We start from the raw sequence: 19,332 nt of genomic DNA, 5'->3' as shown, positions 1-19,332 counted from the left end.
CTTAACATGATGTAACGTCGTTTTGTAATGGATGACGAAGGACCCATTATGGCTGCACACACAGACAACTGGCATGTGAAATGGATTGGACAACGTAGATAAGGTCAGGGTAAATTCGTTTATATTCAAATATGATGACATGTCGTTATGTATGTTTAATGTATGAAAATTCTAACGTGAGTGAGTTAGCTAGCGCAACTTGTCATTTAGCGAGTTGGCTGACGATACTATAGTTAGCTGGCTAATGTTTGACGCGACGTTAGCTAGCTAGTGTCCCCTAGCATCATGCGCTTGTTGGCCTTGTGACCAATTTACATCGCATTGCAATTTTCACAATGGGAAGTAATGATTGTCTTACAAACAACATTTTATTGTTTTCAGATAGTGGAGACACGCGTTTAGATGCAGAATTGACTCGAGTATCAGTCTATTTAGCTAAGGAAAGACTAAGCACAGTGATAAACTTATCTAAGGTTAATGACTTTGTAATGTCACATGTGCAATTCCACGCTGTGTTATTTGGCTTTCCCTTTTGTTCTAGTAACGTTAACGTTAGCTGTTCAAGAGGATACTTTGATGACTTAATGGTGTTGCTGTATGAAACACTCATTGACTGTATGTATCGTGTTATATAATTTCAGATGATATCTTCCATATTGCATTTTTAACCCACTACCCAGTGGACTGGTATCTGTGCAACAAAACAACACAATGACAGCCCGTACAGCAGAGGTGCTGCTCAGGTGGGCCCTGCGGATATGCAACCACCGACGTCCATGGCAACACCGTGGCCCTCAAATGATGATAGAGAGCTTTGACAGAGGACTGTCTCATATCTGGAGCACAGGACCAAGTCATAGACCATTGGCAGAACTAACTATATACAACGTGAGGTATTATTCTCAGGGTAAAACATATGGGCAGGACGTGGTGGAAAGAAAGCAAGGCAACTCCATACAGACTCAGAGCTCTGAAACCTGGTCTTCACAAAGTCGGACATCCCCTGACCAGCCAGCCAAAAGGGTGCCGTTTTATGACCAGCTGAGGGAGTGCGGTTCCCCCTCGGATGTGCTCGACTTGGCCGGCCAGTACACAGCCACACACCGGCGGGTGAGCAACTGCCTGACGCGCTGCTGGGAGTCCACCAAGAAGATGTCGGAGGAGCAGCGACGCTACGAACTGCGCATTATGTTCGAGCACGCTGGCTTCGAGGAGCTCCTCCAGAGGACCATGCAGGACGCGCGGCACATGCGCAGCGAGGACCTAGCCTACAGCCTGCTGGCCACAGTCAAGCTGGGCGTGTCGCAGCGCAGCCGCGTGGTCCAGACCCTCCTCCGAGTCTGCCAGGTAACCAATCGGAGACAGGTTGTTAGTGTGTTACAGGTCAGGCCACCAATCAGATACTTGAGTCATGTTAGCGCTGTTCAGCATGCAAGTGTTTATCTCATCTGTGTCTGGCGGAATTCATATTTTACATTTTATATTTATTTTGGAGTCCTGACTTAGCCCGGTTGCCAGCCTGTCAGTGAACAGTAACCTCACAGACTGGCACCCACCAAGAGTAGCGCTGTAACTCTCTCTCAATATTTTAAAATGCACACTGGGCAGCTTTCCTATATGTTGGTGTAATGCCATGCTTTGTCCCCACAGGAGAACCTCAATGAGTTTGATGAGAAGTCCCTGTCAGTGCTTGCTTCCTGTCTGGAGCACCTGGAGAGCAGCCCCAATGGGGACGCACTGAAGGAGGGAGTCAGGTGGGTTCCAGTGACATCTGTTTTAACAGCGGCAGTGATTCTTCAAAAATGACTAGAGTGCCTTTTCCTATTTAACTCCCCCAGGTCCAGTGTGTTTCTCCAGTACAGTACAGTGTATGACCGTGTGTGTATTGTTTTCTAGGCTAATGATCGAGGCTCTACTGCCAAGCATCCAGAACGTCATGTCCCTGCAGACCTTGATGCGCCACATGGGCCGGGATACCCCGGTGGACATCAAGAAAAAACTGGAGGTGTGTTAGGCCTCATTCGTTGAGCCATTGAGTTAAATCACAGTTTAGCGAGCCTTGTACCCTGTGGTACCTTGTGGCAAACTATATACATCTGGGCCAGTATTCATAAAGCGTCTCAGAATAGGAGTGCTGATCTCGGATTAGGTCTTCTCTGTATCTTTTTTCATTGTGATCTAAAAGGAAAAGTCCTTACAGCTGTCCCTGACAAAAAAAAAATCTTTGTCGACCAAGAGTCGTCTGTTCATTTGACCAATCGACTGGTCGAAATTTTTAAATTTCTATTTTTCCATGTATAGACACACACCCTGTGTGTTTTAATAAAATCAACCAGGCTTGCATATAACTTCCCTGTTGCACAGGCTACTGAACTTATCTGATGCTTTAAGCATGCTGTGATTAAATAATTAAGACACACAAATTACTCATGAGGGAGCCAGAGATCAAGGTAGCCTAACCAGAATAAAATAAACTGTTCCTCCCGCTGCTGCTGGCCTTCGCAGATTTTGCCATTACGCTCCCGAAGTTGCCTGTAATAGGCTACACCAGGGGTTGACAACCTTTTCCATTTGGAATACCAATTTATCTTACCAATCTGCATGCCAGTTATGATTTTCATATGCGCATTTTAATTTTAATTAACAGTTTAATTTATCTCAATCATTGTCATGTGATTAATAAAAATTATATCTAAATTAAAAGTATACAAATCTAAAAGTAACTTCTATTGCCATTGCCAACTATGTAAAAATATCCTACATAAAGCCAACAAATAAAAACATTGCAGCCTGCAGGTAAAAAATATCCTGAATCACATTGGCTACACATGGCCTGTCTGCAAGGAACTTGAAACATTGTATCAACTTGGTCCAGTGGAAGCTCTTGCAACATTGTATAAAATATTCTGGACCCTCAGTTTCCTGCGCCAGTGAACTCTGTCCAGATACAGCTGTAGGCTATTTGGGATAAGAAGTAATCAAGTAGGCCTATTTTATGTTTCCACCGAATTGGAGCATGACATTTTTTTCTCCCTTTCACTCAAATGGTTATAGAAATGGAAAGATTTTTCAAATAGGCTACATTGAGGCCGGTAGCCTAGGCCTCAGAGCATAAAATTAACATTTTGGTCCACCAGCCACTGTGGCGGGTAGATATTAAAAAAAACAAAAAAAACAACCACTGATTTTTTACCAGCCAAAATATATTTTTTCTGCTAAAATTACACCAACAAAACACAAAAAATGGATGAGCGTGCTTTGTAATGTTTCTAAAACAATACACGTATTACTAGTAAGAAGTAATGTTGTATATTATTTAATTAAACATTTTGTGATCTGATTCTTTTAACCAAGATATCACAGCTGAGACAAACACTTTCACGATGTTACGTCGGTGGTGCGACTAATTTTTACATTTACATTTAAGTCATTTAGCAGACGCTCTTATCCAGAGCGACTTACAAATTGGTGCATTCACCTTATGATATCCAGTGGAACAACCACTTTACAATAGTGCATCTAACTCTTTTAAGGGGGGGGGGGTTAGAAGGATTACTTTATCCTATCCTAGGTATTCCTTAAAGAGGTGGGGTTTCAGGTGTCTCCGGAAGGTGGTGATTGACTCCGCTGACCTGGCGTCGTGAGGGAGTTTGTTCCACCATTGGGGTGCCAGAGCAGCGAACAGTTTTGACTGGGCTGAGCGGGAACTGTACTTCCTCAGAGGTAGGGAGGCGAGCAGGCCAGAGGTGGATGAACGCAGTGCCCTTGTTTGGGTGTAGGGCCTGATCAGAGCCTGAAGGTACGGAGGTGCCGTTCCCCTCACAGCTCCGTAGGCAAGCACCATGGTCTTGTAGCGGATGCGAGCTTCAACTGGAAGCCAGTGGAGAGAGCGGAGGAGCGGGGTGACGTGAGAGAACTTGGGAAAGTTGAACACCAGACGGGCTGCGGCGTTCTGGATGAGTTGTAGGGGTTTAATGGCACAGGCAGGGAGCCCAGCCAACAGCGAGTTGCAGTAATCCAGACGGGAGATGACAAGTGCCTGGATTAGGACCTGCGCCGCTTCCTGCGTGAGGCAGGGTCGTACTCTGCGAATGTTGTAGAGCATGAACCTATGACTCCAGACATGTTTGTGCCTGCTGTGAGATTGAGTATGAATAGTAGAAGCATTGTCTTCTCTTCCGTAGCAGTTGAAACTCAAACATGGAAAAACAATCTAGCATGTGAATAAAACAATGTAACTAGCCAAGAAACACAAGAACAAAGTCTCACTTCAGTAGACTTTTATGCCTGTGCGCAGCTCTTCTAAAAATGAATCTTTCCCTCAGCTCTTCAAGTGCGCACAGCCCAGCCAGGCAGTGTTGCAGCGAGAGGTGAAATAGGCTATATAGGATTCGTAGTTCTTAGACTTGGTGCGATTCATTAACCAGCTATTAAACAAAATGGCGGAAATACTTTGAAAACAGCTACTGCAGCATTTATTTGATAAACTGTGCAACTGCCCGACAAAAAAAAAAATAGTAGGTCGACGAAATGGGTTCAGCCCTAAAACTCCTAGATCAGCAGTCTTACTCTGAGATTGTGAATATGGTCCCTGACCAGTAATAACAATGTTTCTCTTGCCGTCCCTCCATCCAGAGAAAGGCCCTGTCATTGGCAAACCAGTTCACTCTTCCGAACTCCCAGTATATGATCACTACTCTGGCATCTATGGGCTTCTGTTCCAAGCCACTGTTGGCCATCTGCAGCAGAAAGATTGCAGGTGAGACACATCCTATATGCCAGACTTGACTGACCGGAAACCAGTGGACGTAAGCCACTGTACTCTGCTTCATGTGTTTGTTTCACAGGATCAGTTATTTGATCAGTGTCGGCTCATCATTCTCAACTAATGGTGCAACTGTTTTATATGTGATAGACTACTGTACTCTTTCCTTCCTCCCTCCTGCATCACAGAGCACGTCCACGGAGTCCCCTTCCACCGCCTGGTGAATGTGCTGAGGGCCTATAAGGAGCTGCACTCCAGAGACGTGGTCCTGTTCACCGCCATCTCTGACTACGTGGCCTCCAGCATCGCCATGTGGAACAACAAACAGGTGACCTATACTATACCATACTACTGTACACTATAATATACCATACTACTGTATACTATGCTATAATTTACCATACTAATGTATACTATAATTTACTATACTACAGTATTCTATACTACACTATATATACTAATACTATACTGCTTACCCCCTTAGCCACATTATTTAGAGTAATATTGCCTATATTCTTATTTGCTATAGCCTATTTCAATTCATGTTATATTTACCGAATGCACGAGGACGATGGACATTGCTAAGTTTCACCAAAGCAGCGCTAAATGTTCTTTCAGAAAATATGTTCAATTTTTTGTCTCTCGGCAATGAATTCTCCAGCCGCTCTATTTCATGATCAAAAACTTAGCCTTCAACTCTGTTAGATCATCTCGGAAAGTTGTTAGTTGTTTTTGAATAACCTACAAATATGGTAGGCCTACGGTAATAATGAGAGAGAACAAACAATAGCAAGATGTAAACATTTAATGAGAAATTTGAACAAAACTTAGTTGATCAAAGCATTATATAACAGAAATAATGCATACATGCGACGTTGGGAGAGAAAAAATCCCTTCTTCCCATTGTGAACCAAACTGTCAAGTCTAATCCTACTAAATGAAATATCATAAAAGCACTAAGACCAAATTAAAGTTATGAAAAGTTTTTCCCAAACGTTCTAATAACGTGTTTGTCCTAAAGTTTCTCCTTTTTAAATGTGAACAATTATGTAAGTCGGAGTCTGTGCTATTCTCAATCACAACTGTATTTTGAATGCCAAATTATATTTCGGGCCACAAGAAGTGAAATTGTGCTAACAATACCAAGATTGAAAAATGTAGTTAGAAATCTAAAGAAAGCTGAGGAAAGCTTGTGAAAGAGAACAATGTGTAGCCTAAGTGGCATAGGCCTATTTTCATATTATTCTAGCTATGTGCAACCTACCTTAAACGCATAGTAGCCTAGGTCTAATATGGAATAGGACAAATGCGAATCAGTTTATAATTATGCAGGCGGTTGGCCAGTAGGGGGTGATACCATCGTATAGCACAATGTTTTAGGAGTGCATAATCACGATGGGGAAAAGATAAACATCGCCCAACCCTAATACAGTCGCATAGATTTATGCAGCATGGGTGCACTGTTACTGATGAACCGGCCTTTGATAAGGTTCCCATAGCTTCTAGCACCTAGCATACTGTTCAGTGGTGATATTGATCCATAAGAGCCTGTGTTTGAAATCGGAACTTTACTCCTCTCCTCTAACGTGTTCTGTCGGTTCCAGTTGATTCTCTTCCTGTCTGCGTTTGCGGATCTAGCGTTCTGCCCCACGGCCATGTTGGACGCCTTCGCAGAGAGAGTGACTAAGAACCCGGACGCCCTGGGGCTCAATGACGTCCTCAGCGTTCTGAAGACCTACTCGTCCCTAAACCACAACCTACAGGGCTACAGAGAGCCGTGAGTCTCCACCATAGAAATAGAATGTACTATAGAAATAGAATGACATTGTTGACATTTTTATTTCTATGGTCTCTAACTTGCCATACCCTCTCCCTCCCCCCTCTTCTCTGCATTACCGTAATATGCGAAGTTAAAGAATGGCTAACTGTACTTACAGAGGCCTATACCCTGTTTGAATACCTTAAATGCAGGCTTCCATTCTCCCAAACCTTAAGTTACAGTATTTACTGATTCGTCGAGGTTGGTGAAAGTTGAAGCAGTAGGGTCTCTCACTTATTCAATTACTTACAGATCAGTATTTACCGCATTACATTTTGAAGGAACCTACAGTAATCTCTGCTCCCTGCTATATAGCACTTTTGCAGTGTGCACAGCTACAGCTGTATTTGTAAATGGAGATGGGTTGTCAATCAATATTCAAAGCAGCCACATAAGAGTCACATAATACAGATTACCACCATATCCCGCTGAATGCAACCTAACTCTATATGTTTCTCTTGACCTAACTGGTTTCTCCCTGGCCATAGGTTCCTGGAGGGCATGACCCACGTGGTGGTGTCCTACCTTCCCAAGATGGCTGCCTCCGAGCTGCTGAAGGTGGTCTACTGCCTGTGTCTGCTGGGCCACTTTCCTGCCGCCCCATTGGAACAGCTGCTGCAGCAGGAGACACTGAAGGAGATCAGTGCCAGAGGTCAGACACTGTCAGCCTAAATAAAGATACTGATTCGATTTTCAAATCATTCGATTTTGGAATAAAACACTTATACATCATTATTATAATACAGATATGCTGAATTCCAAATCGAACTGCTAGCCCCTACCCCTTAGATGCTCCTGTAGGAAGTGAAATGGGTGTAAGCAATATTTCTACCCAGCCAATAAGAAGGCAAGAGGATGCGATTACCATCTTACTTAAACCTATCCAACCAGCTGACCCCTTGTCCTCCATGTCCATACAGGTGGTCGGCTGCAGAAGGTGATGGAAAAAAAGCTGCAGATGGTGGACCTGTGTCTCAGGCTGGACCGACCTTCTCTCCCTAAGCCCCTGACCGTCCCTCCCGAGGCTCTGGGCTCTCCAGCCCCTAACGACCTGTCCATTAACGCAGGGCTGTCTATGACCCTGCAGAGCATCGCCCAGGAAGGGCTGCTACAGGAGGGTGTGATGGTTGAAGGCCTATACTTCATAGGTAAATAGGATCTCACTGTTAGCTTGGTCCCAATATTCCCTCAAATTCTTTTTAGGCACTGAGCAAATTTCAGGTCTGCTGAGTGCAAAATTCTGTGCAACCTTTTGCGCGCGTTTACTGAGGCTGTACCTGCTTTAAGTTCGTTTTTTAAGTGGCCAAGTAGACTACTATGGCTATTTGATCGTAATGTAGGCCTATCAGAGTGGCCAAAAACAATGGAGAAAAATGCATCCCAAAACGTTTTAATATGGAAATAGCTGTTCTATCATTCAGCCTACAGTAGCAGCCAATGTGTGGTGTTCAATGTAGGCCTACATTCCATGAGACTTTTGGGGAAAAAACATGCAGGGCTTGACATTAACCTGTTTATCCACTTGTCCTTCAGACAAGGTGACTGAATGTTGTTGTTTGGTGCAAGAAACCACTTTACAAAATCAAATGCATTATTATTCCTATACCATTATTACAGAGAATCAAACAAATGATGCTACCCTCTGCCTATTGGCTACAACACTGCCCCTTTAAGACAAAAAAAACTCTTTACCTAACTCGCTTTTCAAAGATGGCTAGAAATGCACACATTTTGTGCTCTTGTAGGAAGCAACTACTTCCCCATTTGTTGGCGAGAAATTAGCTATAACTGGGCTAATAACTCACTAACTAGCAAAGAATATGAACAAATGTGCACAGGTGGCTACATGCAACTCTCACTTTGATCTCAAAACAAGCGCATCTACTCGCTAACGCTCATGCTGTAAACACATTCCAGTTCAAAGTGAATGGCACAGATCCATATATGACAATGGCTATTTGCATATAGGCCTACTGCAGCTCTGATTAGTTATGGTGCACCAGTCTGTGTAGAGTACGGGCCTGGGTCGTGGCTGTCAATTAAATAGAATCCTACTCCAATGTGCTTTGCCTACAAGAAAATTTCTTGCACAGTTCGTTTTGCAAACTAAGTCTTGCATAGTTCATTTTGTTTCGGTATGTTACATTGAAAGTGGCTAATATTGCTTCTACCCCCCCCCCCCCCAGACTGCTGAACAATTAATCAAATGGCCACCTGGACTATTTACATTGCCCCCCGTTTATTATCTACGAATAGTCATTTTACCCAACCTACATGTACAAATTACCTCAACTAAACTGTACCCCTGCACATTGACTCGGTACCCCCGTATATAGCCTCGTTATTGTTATTTTGTGTTACTTTTTATTTTATTTTTGACTTTATTTTCTTAACTCTATTTCTTGAACTGCATTGTTGGTTAAGGGCTTGTAAGTAAGCCTTTCACAGTGAGGTCTACATCTGTTGTATTTGGCGCATGTGACAAATAAAATTAGATTTGATTAGAAAATATTGTGTTGATTCGAGCACAATTCCCACAGTAGAGCGAAACGTTGATAGTGTTCATTAAGGGAAAACTCTAGAAATGTAAATCTCGTGCTTTTCTGCGTGGGCTGCTATTTCTTCTGTGCGGCAGCCCGAGCTTAGAGGGAACATTGCCTGGTCCCAGATCTGTTTGTGTTGTATAGCTCATGGTTTCCCAAACTTGGTCCTGGGACCCCCCCCCCTGGGTGCATGCTTTGGTTTTTGCCCTAGCACTACACAGCTGATTCAAATAAACTCATCACACTTTGATTATTGGAATCAGCTGTGTAGTGCTAGGGAATAAACTAAAACGTGCACCTGGGGGTGGGGGCCAGGACCGGGTTTGGGAAACCCTGGATAGCTAAGGGCCATAGGAGTTGGCTGTACAGCACAAACAGATCTGGGACCTGGCTACCTCACTGTTTGGGGTCAATATGTTGTGTATGTATTATGTGGGACAAGACAGTCAGCATAAGATGTGTCCCCCAATTATTTCTTCACCAATGCTCAACAGTGCTTGTGCTTTATTTTAGCGAGTTATTGTCTCTGTTGATAAAAGGATGTCATATTACGAGTTGTGTCTGGGTTGTATTACAGATGGTGTGATAACCCAACCCAAACCTCTACAAGAAGCCACAGGAGGGAGGGCACCATCTGAGGGCGAGTTTCCTCCACCTGAGCACAGTCAAAGGTTACTAACTAATGTTGTGGGGAAACAATTACTCTGTTAAATTTACAGGATTATATGATTCAGTTCATCTGAATTAGAGCTTAGGGTGTAGTCTCTGCCATTCAGACTCATTCAATTACTGTTTCAGTCACATCAATGTTATCCAAATTAGGATCAAACTATTCTTGTATTCTCTCCCCCTGGTGTAGAATTGCAGTGTTCTGCGCACCCCCGTCCTCTTTCTGTTATGGTACCTCCCGTCCCCGTGGCAACCTGGCTATCAAGATGCGTCATCTGACGGTCCTAGGATACACCCCAGTCGTGGTGAGTCTTGCACCCCAATGTCGTAGCCTAGGCTCTTGTTTTAAGCTCTCGCTAATGTGATTGTGTCTTAACTGTCTCTCGTTTGACTTTTAGTAACAAACAAATTTCCTTCTGAGATGATGAACTTGATCCTCTGATTGAAACTCTTTGTACCATCCTATTTTGATAAGGTGAAATGTGAGCCATGTTTAGCATTGTTATTTATGAGTCTTAACTTGGTTTATTTGAGAGACATTGTAATACACTAAAATAAGACAAATGTTGCAGAGCCCATCTTGAACTTGACTCGACTTCAAGGCCTCCTACTAGGTATCCCCACTTTTACCCATCCCTCATTTCTAAGTACGTTATTTCCCGTCCCTCCTCTCCATTCCTAGGTGTTGGAGCACGAGCTGGACAATCTGTCCGAAGAGGAGAGAACAGAGTTCCTCAAAACACGGATCTTTCCAGAACAGGAGAGACCTGCTAACGTCGAACAGATGACAGACTGACGGACATGGAGAGAGCGGGGACATGGCTCGTTCAGTCAAGAGAACCCCGACCTGGTTCTGTGGTCAGTCTGGTCACGATCCGGTCCTGTCATTCGTTGCACAGGAACTGCTGGTATACTGAATTGACTACATGAAGACTGTTGTCGAAAATATCTCTGAGTGTCTGGACTATACAGTTCACTGCGTGATGTCTCACTATTTAACTAGAAAGTAAATGGGAACAAACTCCCATCCGTGTCATTGCTCCTCATATTTTTGAAGGAATCTGTGTTGGAGCGTAAATGTTCCAGTTTAAGTAAGTTCAATCCTGTTGAAGTAACTTAAAGTTAAGTAACATAACTTTAAGCATCTTAATACCCGTCATGGGTTATTCCTAAATAGTCTAAATTCATATCCTCGCCTCCTCTCCTTCATCTGCACTGAAGGAACTGACCAGCCTGACCAGAGGAAGGAAAGGAGACGAGGAGAAGAAGCTACTGTAGACTATTGAGACAGAGCCATGTTTCTACTGGGTTTGTGTGTCTCATTTAGAATACGTCACTTGAGATGACTCTGTGGCCTTGCCCAAAGTGAGGCCCCAATCCTAAATGGACCCTACACCCTGTGCACTTGTGGAGATCGGATATGATTTGATGGGTTTAAGCAATATGGTGAAACTTCAACCTAACCTACCAGAGGGCCAGTTGGAATGAATTGCTTATACCCGTTAAATCCTCTTACATCTCACGTGCATAGGGTGAGTGTCTAGTGGTTGATTTGGGATTGGGCCTGAAATTGTTCAGATTGATGCCATGTCATTGAAATGTGTTGAGGAGAGGTGGTTATGGGAACTGATGTTATAACAAAGAAAGGGTTTATAATCATGACTGTCACTTATGCTGAAAATAAAATGATAGAAACAGTAATCCACTATACACAGTACCAGTCAAAAGTTTGGACACCTACTCATTTCAGCCTTCATTTTTTTATTTTTTTTATACATTGTAGAATAATAGCGAAGACATCAAAACTATGAACTAACATATATGGAATCATGTAGTAACCAAAAAAAATGCTACTGCGGTGCATACAGCTGTTCAAACCTACATGTCACCTCCATTACAATGTCACAGTGTTAACTGACACGCATAATTGCTGGACAGATATCACGCTGAGTGATAGTATCAAAAACCGATGCTAACACAGTAGTGTGTGTGTGTAAGTTGTTTTCATGTCTGTGTGTATATCAGACACACACATCCCCCTGTGTTTTGAGTGGGACACACCTACTAATTCAAGGGTTTTTATTTATTTTTACTGTTTTCTACATTGTAGAATAATAGTGAAGTCATAAACTGTGAAATAACACATGGAATCATGTAGTAACCAAAAAAGTGTTAAACAAATCAAAATATATTTTAGATTCTTCAAAGTAGTCACCCTTAGGCTTGATGACAGCTTTGAACACTCTTGGCATTCTCTCAACCAGCTTCATGAGGAATGCTTTTCCAACGGTCTTGAAGGAGTTCCCACATATGCTGAGTAATTGTTGGCTGCTTTTCCTTCACTCTGCGGCCCAATGCTTTTCCTTCACTCTGCGGCCCAACGCATCCCAAGCAAGCTCAATTGGATTGTGGAGGCCAGGTCATCTTATGCAGCACTCGGTCACTTTCCTTCTTGGTCAAATAGCCCTTACACAGCCTGGAGGTGTGTTTTGGGTCATTGTCCTGTTGGAAAAACAAATGATAGTCCCTCTAAGGGCAAACCAGATGGGATGGTGTATCGCTGCAGAATGCTGTGGTAGCCCGTGGTCCCGTGTGGCTCAGTTGGTAGAGCATGGCGCTTGCAACGCCAGGGTTGTGGGTTCATTCCCCACGGGGGGACCAGGATGAATATGTATGAACTTTCCAATTTGTAAGTCGCTCTGGATAAGAGCGTCAGCTAAATGACTTAAATGTTAATGTAGCCATGCAGGTTAAGTATGCCTTGAATTCTAAATAAATCACAGACCTTGTCACCAGCAAAGCACCATCACACCATCTCCAATCTTCATGGTGGGAACCATACATGCAGAGATCATCCGTTCACCTACTCTGAGTCTCACAAAGACACAGCGGTTGCAACCAAAAATCTCAAATTTGGACCAAAGGACAGATTTCCACCAGTCTAATGTTCATTGCTCGTGTTTCTTGGCCCAACCAAGTCTCTTCTTATTGGTGTCTTTTAGTAGTGGTTTCTTTGCAACAATTCAACCATGAAGGCCTGATTCACTCAGTCTCCTTGGAATAGTTAATGTTGATGTGTCTGTTACTTGAACTCTGTGAAGCATTTATTTGGGCTGCAATCTGAGGTGCCGTTAACTCTAATGAACTCACCCGCTGCAGCAGAGATAACTCTGGGTCTTCCTTTCCTGTGGCGGTCCTCATGAGAGCCAACTTCATCATAGCGCTTGGTGGTTTTTGCGACTACACTTGAAGAAACTTTCAAAGTTCTTGACATTTTCTGGATTGACTGACCTTCATGTCTTAAAGTAATAAAGGACTGTCGTTTCTCTTTGCTTATTTGAGCTGTTCTTGCCGTAATATGGACTTGGTCTTCTACCAAATAGGGCTATCTTCTGTATACCACCCTTACCTTGTCACAACACAACTGATTGGCTCAAATGCATTAAGAAGGAAAGAAATTCCACAAAATAACTTAACAAGGCACACCTGTTAATTGAAATGCATTCCAGGTGACTATGTCATAAAGATTGTTGAAAGAATGCCAAGAGTGTGCACAGCTCTCATCAAGGCGAAGGGTGGTTACTTTGAAGAATCAAAAATTATTTGTTTAACATTTGTTTTAGTTAGTACATGATTCCATATGTGTTATTTCATAGTTTTGATGTATTCACTATTATTGTACAATGTACAAAATAGTAAAAAAATATAGAAAAACCTTTGAATGAGTAGGTGTGCCCAAACTTTTGACTGGTGCTGTGCATATATACGTACAGTGTATTCAGACCCCTTAACCTTTTCCACATTTTTTTACGTTATTCTAAAATTCATTTCTGGTCAAATTCTCATTTTTGAAAAAGGCTTAAAATAACGGTTAAAATCCAGGTCATGTGACATGATAAACAAAATCAGGGCACTAGTCATATAGAATATGTTTGCACTTGAGAACAATACTGATGTGATGAATTGGTGGCCTTACCAAGAGTGAAACTGTTCAAATTATTGGCATGTCATTTAGTAGAGTTGGGAACTGATGTGATAACTAAGTGGTCTATATTCATGCCTGTAACTAAAATAAAATGTCATAGAAACAGGAATCTACTAAAATTTCTGTTTTTAAAAATGCGTTTAATTTATTGGAGAAACTGTCAAAGGTTTTCACAATGTTTGTCACATAACTGGTTACTATTTTCCTTTATTAATTTGTTATGTGCATATGTAGACTTGCTGACAAAAATGGATGAGATGTATAGAATGCGTCCCAAATCATACCCTATTCCCTACAGTGCATTGGGAAAGTATTCAGACCCCTTGACTTAAAAAAAATAAAGATACGTTACAGCCTTACTCTAAAATTGATTAAATAAAACATTTTCCTCATCAATCTACACACAATACCCCATAATGACAAAGAGAAAACGTGTTTTTCGAAATTAGAGCTCAGACCGGATTGTGTCGAGGCACAGATCTGGGGAAGGGTACCAAAAAATGTCTGCAGCATCAAAGGTCGCCAAGAACACAGTGGCCTCCATCATTCTTAAATGGAAGAAGTTTGGAACCAAGACTTCCTAGAGCTGGCCCCCCGGCCAAACTGAGCAATCGGGGAGAAGGGCCTTGGTCAGGGAGGTGACCAAGAATCCAATGGTTACTCTGTATTCTGACAGAGCTCCAGAGTTCCTCTGTGGAGATGGGAGAACCTTACAGAATTACAACCATCTCTGCAGCGCTTCACCAGTCAGACCTTTATGGTAGAGTGGCCAGATGAAAGCCACACCTCAGTAAAAGGCACATTACAGCCCACTTGGAGTTTGCCAAAAGGCACCTAAAGAACTGACCATGAGAAACAAGTTTTTCTGGTCTGATGAAACCAAGTTTGAACTCTTTGACCTGAATGCCAGGTGTCACGTCTGGAGGAAACCTGGCACCATCCCTACGGTGAAGCGTGGTGGCAGCATCATGCTGTGGGGATGTCTTTCAGCGGCAGGGACTGGGAGAGTAAAGGGGAAAATGAACGGAGCAAAGTACAGAGAGATCCTTGATGAAAACCTACTCCAGAGCGCTCAGGACCTCAGACTGGGGTGAAGCTTCACCTTCCAACAGGACAACGACCCTAAGCACACAGCCAAGACAATGCAGGAGTGGCTTCGGGACAAGTCTCTGACTCCTTGAGTGGCCCAGCAAGATCCCGGACATGAACCCGATCGAACATCTCTGGAGAGACCTGAAAAGAGCTGTGCAGCAACGCTTCCCATCAAATCTGACAGATCTTGAGAGGATCTGCAGAGAAGAATGGGAGAAACGGTCCAAATGCAGGTGTGCCAACCTTGAAGCATCATACCCAAGAAGACACGAGGCTGTAATCGCTGCCTAAGGTGCCTTAACAAAGTACTGAGTAAAGGGTCTGAATACTTATCTAAAAATATTGATGAAAATGGCACTGACAGAGGGCTGCTGTGCTTCTAGCTCTTAGGAGACTTTTCAGTATTTTGTTTTTTGTGTTATTTCTTACATTATTAGCCCAGAATTTTTGTTGTGTTATTACATACAGCCGGGAAGAACTATTGGATATCAGAGTGGCGGTAACTCACCAGAACCACCAGCATTACAACTTTCCCGAATTGGATCCTTTGTTCGTATCCCCCAGGGCAATTCAAATCAAATTTTATTTGTCACATAGACATGGTTAGCAGATGTTAATGCGAGTGTAGCGAAATGCTTGTGCTTCTAGTTCCGACAATGCAGTAATAACCAACGAGTAATCTAACCTAACAATTCCACAACTACTACCTTATACACACAAGTGTAAAGGGATAAAGAATATGTACATAAAGATATATGAATGAGTGATGGTACAGAACGGCATAGGCAAGATGCAGTAGATGGTATCGAGTACAGTATATACATATGAGATGAGTAATGTAGGGTATGTAAATGTAAAAGTGCATAGTTTAAAGTGGCTAGTGATACATGTATTACATAAAGATGGCAAGATGCAGTAGATGATATAGAGTACAGTATATACAGTGGGGCAAAAAAGTATTTAGTCAGCCACCAATTGTGCAAGTTCTCCCACTTAAAAAGATGAGAGAGGCCTGTAATTTTCATCATAGGTACACTTCAACTATGACAGACAAAATGAGGGGGAAAAAATCCAGAAAATCACATTGTAGGATTTTTAATGAATTTATTTGCAAATTATGGTGGAAAATAAGTATTTGGTCAATAACAAAAGTTTATCTCAATACTTTGTTATATACCCTTTGTTGGCAATGACAGAGGTCAAACGTTTTCTGTAAGTCTTCACAAGGTTTTCACACACTGTTGCTGGTATTTTGGCCCATTCCTCCATGCAGATCTCTAGAGCAGTGATGTTTTGGGGCTGTTGCTGGGCAACACGGACTTTCAACTCCCTCCAAAGACTTTCTATGGGGTTGAGATCTGGAGACTGGCTAGGCCACTCCAGGACCTTGAAATGCTTCTTACGAAGCCACTCCTTCGTTGCCCGGGCGGTGTGCTTGGGATCATTGTCATGCTGAAAGACCCAGCCTTCATCTTCAATGCCCTTGCTGATGGAAGGAGGTTTTCACTCAAAATCTCACGATACATGGCCCCATTCATTCTGTCCTTTATACGGATCAGTCGTCCTGGTCCCTTTGCAGAAAAACAGCCCCAAAGCATTATGTTTCCACCCCCATGCTTCACAGTAGGTATGGTGTTCTTTGGATGCAACTCAGCATTCTTTGTCCTCCAAACACGACGAGTTGAGTTTTTACCAAAAAGTTCTATTTTGGATTCATCTGACCATATGACATTCTCCCAATCTTCTTCTGGATCATCCAAATGCTCTCTAGCAAACTTCAGACAGGCCTGGACATGTACTGGCTTAAGCAGGGGGACACGTCTGGCACTGCAGGATTTGAGTCCCTGGCGGCGTAGTGTGTTACTAATGGTAGGCTTTGTTACTTTGGTCCCAGCTCTCTGCAGGTCATTCACTAGGTCCCCCCGTGTGGTTCTGGGATTTTTGCTCACCGTTCTTGTGATCATTTTGATCCCACGGGGTGAGATTTTGCGTGGAGCCCCAGATCGAGGGAGATTATCAGTGGTCTTGTATGTCTTCCATTTCCTAATAATTGCTCCCACAGTTGATTTCTTCAAACCAAGCTGCTTACCTATTGCAGATTCAGTATTCCCAGCCTGGTGCAGGTCTACAATTTTGTTTCTCGTGTCCTTTGACAGCTCTTTGGTCTTGGCCATAGTGGAGTTTGGAGTGTGACTGTTTGAGGTTGTGGACAGGTGTCTTTTATACTGATAACAAGTTCAAACAGGTGCCATTAATACAGGTAACGAGTGGAGGACAGAGGAGCCTCTTAAAGAAGAAGTTACAGGTCTGTGAGAGCCAGAAATCTTGCTTGTTTGTAGGTGACCAAATACTTATTTTCCACCATAATTTGCAAATAAATTCATTAAAAATCCTACAATGTGATTTTCTGGATTTTTTTCTTCTCATTTTGTCTGTCATAGTTGAAGTGTACCTATGATGAAAATTACAGGCCTCTCTCATCTTTTTAAGTGGGAGAACTTGCACAATTGGTGGCTGACTAAATACTTTTTTGCCCCACTGTACATATACATTATATTAAGTGGCATTGTTTAAAGTGGCTAGTGATACATTTTTGATCAATTTCCATCAATTTCCATTATTAAAGTGAGCTGGAGTTGTGTCAGTATGTTGGCAGCAGCCACTCAATGTTAGTGGTGGCTGTTTAACAGTCTGATGGCCTTGAGATAGAAGCTGTTTTTCAGTCTCTCGGTCCCTGCTTTGATGCACCTGTACTGACCTCGCCTTCTGGATGATAGCGGGGTGAACAGGCAGTTGGCTCGGGTGGTTGTTGTCCTTGATGATCTTTATGGCCTTCCTGTGACATCGGGTGGTGTAGGTGTCCTGGAGGGCAGGTAGTGAACTGATTCCAGAGGCTGATCTAAAACACAGCCGGCGGAGGAGAGGTACTCGGCGTGGTCTTCTAGACCTACTTCCAAGTATATTACTTGCTGAAATTCAGTCTCTGGATAATAAAGTTGATGAGCTCAGGGTGAGGATTTCTTTCCAGAGAGACATCAAGGATTGTAACATACTCTGTTTCACGGAAACATGGTTCTCTCTGGATATACTGTCTGAGTCCGTCCAGCCAGTTGGGTTCTCAGTTCATCGCGCAGAAAGGAATAAATATCTCTCCGGGAAGAAGAAGGGCGGGGGTGTATATTTCATGATTAACAACTCATGATGTGATTGTGATAACATAAAGAAATTCAAGCCCTTTTGTTCATCCGACCTAGAATACCTCACAATCAAATGCCGACAGTATTATCTCCCAAGAGAATTCTCTTTGGTTAAAGTCACAGCTGTGTATATATCCCCCCTCAAGTCGATACCGCAACGTCCTTCAAAGAACGTCACTGGACTTTATGCAAACTGGAAACCACATATCCTGAGGCTGCATTTATTGTAGCTGGGGATTTTAATAAAGCAAATTTGAGAAGAAATCCTACAAAAGTTCTATCAGCACATTGACTTTAGTACTCGCGCTGCTAAAACACTCAACCACTGCTACTCCAACTTCTGGGATGCCTTCAAGACCCACCCTCCCCTCCTTTCCGCAAATCTGATCGTGACTCCATTTTGTTTCAAGGTCTCAGCTTAGAGAGGAGAAGCCTCGTGAGATGTTGGTCTGTCACATGTTATGAAACAAAACGGTAATGATTAATTAATTCTGCTAAATCATGCAAATATAACTTGTCTGTGTATAGCCGTATATAAGACAACTGCTGGGTATGCCCAGGAAGAGCTCCTGGTTAACATTTAACATTTTAACATTTAAGTCATTTAGCAGACGCTCTTATCCAGAGCGACTTACAAATTGGTGCATTCACCTTATGATATCCAGTGGAACAACCACTTTACAATAGTGCATCTAACTCTTTTAAGGGGGGGGGGGTTAGAAGGATTACTTTATCCTATCCTAGGTATTCCTTAAAGAGGTGGGGTTTCAGGTGTCTCCGGAAGGTGGTGATTGACTCCGCTGACCTGGCGTCGTGAGGGAGTTTGTTCCACCATTGGGGTGCCAGAGCAGCGAACAGTTTTGAGTGGGCTGAGCGGGAACTGTACTTCCTCAGAGGTAGGGAGGCGAGCAGGCCAGAGGTGGATGAACGCAGTGCCGCAGTTTTGCCTGTTTGATTGCCTTACGGACGGTATAACTACACTGTTTTTATTCAACCATATTTCTAGTCACCTTGCCGTGGTTAAATACGGTGGTTCGCGCTTTCAGTTTTGCGCGAATGCTGCCATCTATCCAGAGTTTTTGGTTTGGGTAGGTTTTAATAGTCACAGTGGGAACAACATCCCCTATACACTTCTTGATGAACTCAGTCACCGGGTCCATATATACGTCAATGTTATTCTCAGAGGCAATCCGGAACACATCGCAGTCCGCGTGACCATAACAATCTTGAAGCATGGATTCCGATTGGTTAGACTAGGGTCG

The 19,332-nt window shown here is 42.9% G+C and overlaps 1 protein-coding gene across 1 annotated transcript; it reads left to right on the top strand.

Annotated features, from left to right (window-relative positions):
- Nucleotides 1-11: 11 nt before the first annotated feature.
- On the top strand, nt 12-13,890 carry LOC139566406 (FAST kinase domain-containing protein 2, mitochondrial-like). Its single transcript, XM_071387552.1, has 12 exons — nt 12-103; nt 642-1,347; nt 1,651-1,754; nt 1,897-2,005; nt 4,636-4,759; nt 4,954-5,093; nt 6,370-6,542; nt 7,073-7,236; nt 7,505-7,732; nt 9,705-9,798; nt 9,987-10,101; nt 10,479-13,890. The coding sequence occupies exons 2-12, from the start codon at nt 712-714 to the stop codon at nt 10,590-10,592; spliced, it is 2,001 nt and encodes a 666-aa protein (XP_071243653.1). The 5' UTR covers nt 12-103; nt 642-711; the 3' UTR covers nt 10,593-13,890.
- The last annotated feature ends 5,442 nt before the right edge of the window (nt 13,891-19,332 follow it).

This window comes from Salvelinus alpinus, chromosome 38, assembly GCF_045679555.1.
Source record: "Salvelinus alpinus chromosome 38, SLU_Salpinus.1, whole genome shotgun sequence".
NCBI lineage: Eukaryota > Metazoa > Chordata > Actinopteri > Salmoniformes > Salmonidae > Salvelinus > Salvelinus alpinus.
This window is presented reverse-complemented; position numbering and strand designations above follow the sequence as displayed.

Bases quoted from the DNA above. Each gene is read 5' to 3' on its own strand.
- LOC139566406 (XM_071387552.1), top strand. From the start codon at position 712: ATGACAGCCCGTACAGCAGAGGTGCTGCTCAGGTGGGCCCTGCGGATA. The intron at 6,543-7,072 runs GTGAGTCTCCAC...CCCTGGCCATAG, and splicing joins CTACAGGGCTACAGAGAGCC to GTTCCTGGAGGGCATGACCC. The intron at 7,237-7,504 runs GTCAGACACTGT...ATGTCCATACAG, and splicing joins GAAGGAGATCAGTGCCAGAG to GTGGTCGGCTGCAGAAGGTG.